Source organism: Nicotiana tomentosiformis, chromosome 3 (assembly GCF_000390325.3).
Source record: "Nicotiana tomentosiformis chromosome 3, ASM39032v3, whole genome shotgun sequence".
Classification (NCBI taxonomy): domain Eukaryota; kingdom Viridiplantae; phylum Streptophyta; class Magnoliopsida; order Solanales; family Solanaceae; genus Nicotiana; species Nicotiana tomentosiformis.
Window position 1 is genome coordinate 28,588,447 of NC_090814.1, and position 7,825 is coordinate 28,596,271.

The following is a 7,825-nucleotide window of genomic DNA, read 5'->3' on the forward strand; positions in this document are numbered from 1 at the left end:
GCCTAACACTGCTATTAGGCAAGCCAAAAAATACATCAACTCACCATTAGATAATTCAGATGCATGCAGAAGCAAATAATGTGATAAATAACCGGAATCGTTCATTTCCTTAGTAAATAATGATATTATTTTAAATTCTCAAACATGGTCAAAATATAAATCATGATCTCCTAACAGGATACAATCAAGAACAAAAATCTAAATTCCCAAAACCCAGTGTCACAAGTGCTTGAGCATCTAGTGGAATATACAATACTACTACAATCTAGAATAGAAAATAGATAGAATACAATAAATGGATAAGACAGGGATTATATGTGCTGCAGATCAAAACATAGAGAGTAGCTTACCATAAAGTCTCATCGGCAACTGCGCCTACACGCCCAGATTGTTACATCCCGTAATTTTATATGTTCAGTTCATCATAAGTAAGTCAAGGTGAGCTCAGATAGCAAGAAAATTCTCAGGTATATGAGTGTTTAAAACATGTATAGCACATGAGGGAAGGTTTAGAAGTTAAACAAATCAAGAGAATAAGTTTCGTCAATATAATTTAACACCTCGTACCTTAGTGTTTGGATGCGTCATAGTAAAATCATGTTAGTTGGAAGAGGTTAAGATCGTACATGATGTCATATATATAGGACACGGTAAGTTTGACGAATTTCGAAACCGTTTTATATATATATATATATATATATATTGTCTTGATATGATATTTGTTTTATTTTAAGTGAATCAATTATTCTAAAAGTTTGGTAAATATGATTTAGATAGTTATTAATATTAATACTTTTTGGATAGGCTTTGAATTATACACATGATATGAGGAAGTTTTAAATGAGTTTCGTTGAAGTTTGACATTTTGGGATAAAATGCGGTCCAAGCTATAATACCCCGTAATTATGGACTAGTGCTATACCACATTACCATGATAGTATGGTATATGAAGTATATTACTATTTAAGTAAATTGAGTGCTAGATTAATTATATGAATAATTGATTAATTGTGGGAATAATGTGGGAGAATAAGGGAATAATTATGGTATTGAATAGGATTAAGTGGATGAGGAACTTTAATGGGTTTCCACATGGCATTAATTTGGCCAAGGGTGGAACCAAGTGTGCATACATGAGTCATGGCACTTAAAGTGCATTGTTTAGACGTGTAAAGGCGAGAAATATCCCTTAAGCCTTAATTTTATTCTTCTTTGACATTTTGGAGATATAGAGAGGATGTTGAAATCTTTCCTTTTATTGTTTATTGGGATTCTCTTACTTTAGAAACATATCAAAAACGTACACAACATAATACTCCATATGTTCAGCAACATAAAATATGCCATGATCATAAAAAGTGCTTGGTTCTTGTTCAAAGATATAGAAGGAGCAAAAATTGTTCTTGGAAAGCTCAAGTAAAAGTGTTTGATAAAATACTCAAGTAAAGTATGTTAAGGCTATCCCTTCTTTTCTTTAGGCATGATACATATGATGCAACAAAACGAGCAAACGCACAACTTTCGCAAATGACTGTATTCTTAGAAGTACTAGGGATGCCCATATTCTTGATTCCCCATATGTCCTATAATTATATCGTTTGTTCATGAGTTTTAGAAAATACGTAAGTTGATAGAGTTATTTTGCGATATTACTCGAAGGCATATTGATCGTATGACATCATGAGTGATCTTATTGACTTACTTCATTATGTATTGCATTCATTTATACAAGTACATTGACCCATGACTATATAGCATTATATAAGCATAAATATATATATATATATATATATATATATATATATATATATATATATATATATATATATATATATATATATATATGGGGGTATGAGGAAAGGTTACAGCGTTATATACACACCACCACCTGATCAGTTGGTATACGTTGATGATATCGCCTACTGAGGACAATATGATATGATGGGATGCCCTAAGAGGCTTGATGACATTATGTACGCACATACCTATGCATGATATGACATTTATACGCACATGCATGACATTCTAAATATTTCAAGATTCACAGAGCTATTTATACTTACAAGTGGATTCCTTTACTACATGGTTCTTTTATGTACTGATTTTCATGCCTTACATACTCGGTACATTATTCGTACTGACACCCCTATTTCCTGGGAAAGTCTGACGACCCCCCTTCTTAGGATCCTTGCTCAGCGAGAGTTAGTGTGCTCTATTTTTTCCGGAGATGCTTTTGGGTTTTGGTACGCTATGTTTATATATATATATGGGTATGACGGGGCCTAGTCCTGTCATGTATACAATTGTACACTTTATTAGAGGTCAGTAGATAGTCATGTATAGTCGGATAGTATGTGGCCTTGTCGGCCCGCCCTATCGTATTCCATATATATATGTACATATATATTTTGGGCATATTTTCTAGCATATGTTATTCACATGATTCAGTAGTTTATTGCCAGACGTTATACATGACCTACACTTTTTTCATGTTTTATATTAGACGTATGATTAGGAGTGTTCGACAGGTAGGATCGGGCACTCGTCATGGCCCATCTGTTTGGGTCGTGGCAAAAGTTATATCAGAGAAGTTCTGTCCTAGGGTTGTCTATAGACCGTGTCTAGTAGATTCTTGTTTATGAGTGTGTTGTGCACCACATTTATAAACAGGAGGCTTCAAGACATATAGGATGTTATCCTCCCTTCTTATCTTAGAACGCGCGATATAAGTATTCATTTTCCTAACAATATGTTATGTTTTCAGCGATGCCTAAGAAGGCTACAGCCGCCCAGATGGGTAAGTCCGTGGTTGATGAGCTCCGAGGGGCACCAGCTCCACGAGTTACCAGGACTAGGGGAGACTCTCATAGTGTGATTCAATCTCAGACTTCTTATACACCGCCCTCTCTAGAGGAGCTCCGAGGGGCACCAGCTCCAGCACGCGCCCCTGTTCCCCCAGCCCCTAAGCCAGATGCACCGGTTCAGGAGATGAGAGATGCTATTCAACTATTGACTCGATTAGTAGCCGCACAATCTCGGCCTCAGAAGGTAGGTATTGGTCATGCAGATATGGCCGTCAGTGCAAGGGTTCGTGATTTCATTAATTTGGACCCTCCGGTATTCCCTGGAGCAGATCCAAACAAGGACCCTTAGGTATCTATCAATAGGATGCAGAGGACTTTGAGGGTAATGGAGGCCACTGCAACTGAGTCAGTTGAGCTAGCTTCCTATAGACTTTAGGATGTCGCAGTTAATTGGTACACGTCTTGGGAGTTGTCCAGAGGTGACGATGCTCCTCCAGCGGTATGGCAAGAGTTTATAGAGGCTTTTATTCATCATTATATGCCACCAGAGCTTAGACGGGACAGAGTTGATATGTTCTTGACCCTTCGGCAGGGTAATATGAGTGTTCGGGAGTACAATCTTCAGTTTGATTCTTTGGCTAGGTATGCTCCCACTATTGTAGCTAAGATGGAGGATCGGGTTCACCAGTTCGTGATGGGATTGGAGTCTCACCTTCTTAACGACTTTATGTCGGTCTCACTTCAGCAAGGCATGGATATTTCTCATATTCAGGCATACGCTCAGGGTGTTGAGGAGCGTAAGGAAAAGGAGAGGGCTGTTCGTGAGCATGATAGGGGCCAGAGTAAGAGAGCGAGATCTTCGGGTCCTTCTGGTGAATTTCCAGATGGTCAGAAACAACAATACCTGAGGTGTCCAGCCCAGCCATCGGCTAGCGTACCCCCTCAGTATGCCGAAAAGAGAGTTGATCGTTCCACATATTTAGGGCCTAGTCAGAATTCCAGGGAATCAGGTTCTCAGTATAGGGGTGAGTCAAGTCAGATGAGGTCGCCCTCGCCACGATGTGCTCAGTGTAGTAAGCAGCATGCCGGGCAGTGCCTTATGGGGTTGGGTATTTGTTATACTTGTGGTTATCTAGGCCACATCATGAGAGATTGTCCGACGAGAGGTGGTGCAGGTATAGTTCACCCAGCGACATCTGTAGCTAGTTCATCATCATCAGTACACCCCCCAGGAAAGGTTCACAAGCACCAATCGGTTATGGTAGAGGCAGAATCCTCAGAACTGTATTTATGCATTAGTAGGTCGACAGGATCAAGAGTCATCACATGATGTTGTTACAGGTATATTATCAGTCTCCTCATATGATATATATGCATTAGTTGATCCAGGTTCCACTTTATCGTATGTCACTCTGTTGGTTGCTAGTAAGTTTGGTATAGAACATGAGTTGGTTAAACCTTTTGAGGTGTCCACACCTGTTGGGGATCCAGTGATAGCTAGGCAGGTATATAGAGATTGTATATTAGTAGTTCATAGTCATTCTACAATAGCAGATCTAATTGAGATAGATATGGTAGAATTTGATGTTTAATGGGTATGGATTGGTTGGCTTCTTGTTATGCTTACGTTGATTGTAGATCAAAGATGGTTCGATTCCTATTTCTAGGGGAGCCTGTTTTGGAGTGGAAAGGTAATACGGCATCGCCGTGAGGTAGGTTTATTTCCTATCTCAAGGCAAGGAATATGAATATAAAGGGCTATATTTATAACTTAGTTTGGGTGCAGGATGTGAAAGTAGAGTCACCAACCGTTCATTTTATCCCTGTGGTTAATGAGTTTTGCGATGGTTTTCCCGATGAGCTTCCGGGTCTTCCGCTAGAGCGAAAGATTGAGTTTGCTGTCGACATATTACCAAATACTCAACCGATATATATTCCTCCTTACAGAATGGCACTTGCAGAGCTGGGAGAGTTGAAAGAACAACTAAGGGATTTGCTTGAAAAAGGCTTTATGAGATGGTTGAATAAAGATGGTTCCTTGCGGATGTGTATTGATTACAAGCAGTTGAATAAGGCGACGATCAGGAATAAGTACCCGCTCCTTAGGATTGATGATTTATTTGATCAATTGCAGGGTGCCAAATGTTTCTTGAAGATAGACTTTAGGTCTAGGTACTTCAGGTAAGGGTTAAGGAGAAAGATATTCCGAAGGCAGCATTCAGGACCAGATACGGGGCACTTTGAGTTTGTTATGTAATTCAGTTAGACAAATGCCCCAAAAGTATTCATGGACTTGATGAACCATATGTTCAGACCCTTTATAGATCTGTTCGTGATTGTATTTATCGATGATATATTGGTTTATTCCCGTTCAGAGGCTGAGCATGCAGTTCATTTGCGTACGGTGCTCGAAGTTCTACAAAAAGAGAAGTTGTACGCAAAACTCTCTAAATATTAATTCTGGTTGAATTCTGTAGTTTTCCTTGGGCATATTATTTCAGGCGAGGGTATCCAGGTTGATACATAAAAGATTGACGCTGTGAAGACTTTACCTAGATCCACGACACCGACGGAGGTTCGTAGCTTCCTAGGTTTGGCAGGTTATTACCAGAGATTTGTAAAGGGCTTTTCTTCTCTTTCAGCATCATTGACAAAGTTGACTCAGAATGCAGCTAAGTTTTAGTAGACTGATGCTTGTGAGCGAAGTTTCACGGCATTAAAGGACAGATTGACTTCAGCACTTGTTCTGACACTCCTAGAGGGAACCGATGGTTATGCTATCTATTGTGATGCTTCGGGCATTGGATTGGGTTGTGTATTGATGCAACATGGTATGGTTGATGTTTATGCTTATAGACAACTGAGAAAGTATGAAAATAATTACTCAACTCATTATTTAGAGTTAGCCGTGGTGATTCATGCACTAAAGATGTGGAGGCACTATTTGCATGGTATTCATGTTGATATCTATATGGATCATAAGAGCCTTCAGTATATCTTCAAGCAAAAGGAATTGAATTTTCGTCAAAGGAGATGGTTGGAGCTACTGAAAGACTATGACATTGATATTTTATACCATTCGAGGAAGGCAAATGTAGTAGCCGACACCCTCAGCCATAGAAGAGTGGGATAGCCCATGAGATTCATCATCTAGCTAGTCTTGGAGTTCGATTACTGGACTAAGGTGATACAAGAGTTACTATTCAGGACACGGCAGCATCCTCTTTAGTAACTGAAGTGAAGGAACGCCAGTATGAGGATCCCGTGTTAGCTCATTACAGAGATATAACCCTTCAGAAGGAGAAGGCAGCATTTGAGATTACAGGAGATGGGGTCCTCAGATATCGAGGATGATTATGTGTCCCTAATGTTGCAGGGCTGCGCCGACATATTATGGGAGAGACTTACTATTCTCGTTATTCTGTTCATCCAGGAGCAACGAAGATGTATCATGATATCAGGGAAATATATTGGTGGGATGAAATGAAAAAAGATATAGTAGAGTTTATTTCTCAGTGCCCTAACTGTCAGTAGGTTAAGATTGAGCATCAAAAACCTGTTGGATTATTGCAGGCTATAGGGATTCCGACTTGGAAGTGAGAAGTAATTAATATGGATTTCATCATAGGCTTACCTTGTACCTAGCGTAAGTTCGATTCTATATGGGTGATTGTTGATAGACTTACAAAATCAGCCCATTTTCTGCTTGTCAGGACTACGAATTCAGCAGAGGATTATGCCAGACTTTACAATAAAGAGATAGTATGACTTCATGGTGTCCCTATATCTATTATCTCAGATAGAGGTGCTCAGTTTACAGCTAATTTTTGGAGGTCCTTCCAGAGAGGATTGTGGACTCAGATAAGTCTTAGCACATCATTTCATCCCCAGACAGATGGTCAGGCTGAGCGTACTATTAAAAAACTTGAGAATATATTACGGTCCTGTGTGATAGACTTCAGGGGTAACTGGGATGATCATCTGCCACTAAATGAGTTTGCGTATAATAGTAGCTATCATTCCAGCATTCAGATGGCTCCATATGAAGCTATTTACGGATAGAAGTGTAGGTCGCCTATCAAATGGTTTGATGCTGGGGAAACTAAGTTAGTAGGACCAGAGTTGGTACAATAGGCAATCGAGAAGATTAAGCTTATACAGGAAATGTTATTAGCAGCTCAAATCCGTCAGAAGTCTTACGCAGATAATCGACGACGAGACTTAGAGTTTCAGGTAGATGACTTGGTATTTCTAAAGGTATCACCGATGAAAGGCATTATGAGGTACGGTAACAAAGGAAAACTTATCCCTCGGTACATTGGAATATATAAGATCATACGCAAGGTAGGCCAGGTAGCATATGAGTTAGAATTACCTTCTTACTCAGAGTTTGCACATCCAGTCTTTCATTTGTCTATGCTTCATAAGTGTATCAGAGATCCTTACAGAGTCGTGTCAGTTCACGATGTTCAGGTCACAGAGCATTTGTCATATGAGGAAGCTCCCATTGCTATACTAGATAGACAGGTTTGGAGATTGAGGACTAATGACGTAGCTTTGGTTAAAGTACTTTGGAGAAACAAGAAGGTGGAAGAGATGTCTTGGGAAGCTGAAGAATACATGAAGTCTAGGTATCATCACTTGTTTCCGCTTCCAAAAGAAGATCAGACTGAGACATCACAACCTCTAGGTGAGTGTATGGATTCTTGTGTTAATTATTGTCATTGGTCGTGTGAGGCCATTGTCGTTATTGATGATTGTGGCCCTATTGGGTTTGCTAGGTGAAAGGTTGGTAGTAGTACTGTTGTGGAGGAGACTCTACCAAAAGTTTTATAGACTGGGAATTTAAACATTCGACGACGAATGTTTCCCGTAATTGTATATGTTCAGTTCATCATAAGCTAGTCAAGGTGATCTCAGAGAGCATGAAAATTCTCAGGTATGTGAGTGTTTAAAACATGTACAACACATGATGGAAGGTTTAGAAGTTAAACAAATCAAGAGAATAAGTTTCGTCAAAA

General features: G+C 39.4%; 2 protein-coding genes across 2 annotated transcripts; both read left to right on the top strand.

Moving 5' to 3' along the window:
* The first annotated feature begins 3,342 nt into the window (after window positions 1–3,342).
* On the top strand, window positions 3,343–6,866 carry LOC138907534 (uncharacterized). Its single transcript, XM_070198133.1, has 7 exons — window positions 3,343–3,979; window positions 4,107–4,309; window positions 4,591–4,985; window positions 5,511–5,619; window positions 6,012–6,137; window positions 6,181–6,250; window positions 6,604–6,866. Exons 1-7 carry the CDS (start codon window positions 3,343–3,345, stop codon window positions 6,864–6,866), a joined length of 1,803 nt encoding a protein of 600 aa, XP_070054234.1.
* Window positions 6,867–6,968: 102 nt separating this feature from the next.
* LOC138907536 (uncharacterized) lies at window positions 6,969–7,589 on the top strand. Its single transcript, XM_070198134.1, has one exon. The coding sequence runs from the start codon at window positions 6,969–6,971 to the stop codon at window positions 7,587–7,589; it is 621 nt and encodes a 206-aa protein (XP_070054235.1).
* The last annotated feature ends 236 nt before the right edge of the window (window positions 7,590–7,825 follow it).

What these genes read in the sequence shown, in the direction of transcription:
- LOC138907534 (XM_070198133.1), top strand. Translation starts at nt 3,343, where the DNA reads ATGCCACCAGAGCTTAGACGGGACAGAGTTGATATGTTCTTGACCCTT. An exon ending in ATCCAGTGATAGCTAGGCAG is followed by an intron (nt 4,310 to 4,590) that starts GTATATAGAGAT and finishes GTTTGGGTGCAG; the next exon opens with GATGTGAAAGTAGAGTCACC. An exon ending in CATCCAGGAGCAACGAAGAT is followed by an intron (nt 6,251 to 6,603) that starts GTATCATGATAT and finishes CTATTATCTCAG; the next exon opens with ATAGAGGTGCTCAGTTTACA.
- LOC138907536 (XM_070198134.1), top strand. Translation starts at nt 6,969, where the DNA reads ATGTTATTAGCAGCTCAAATCCGTCAGAAGTCTTACGCAGATAATCGA.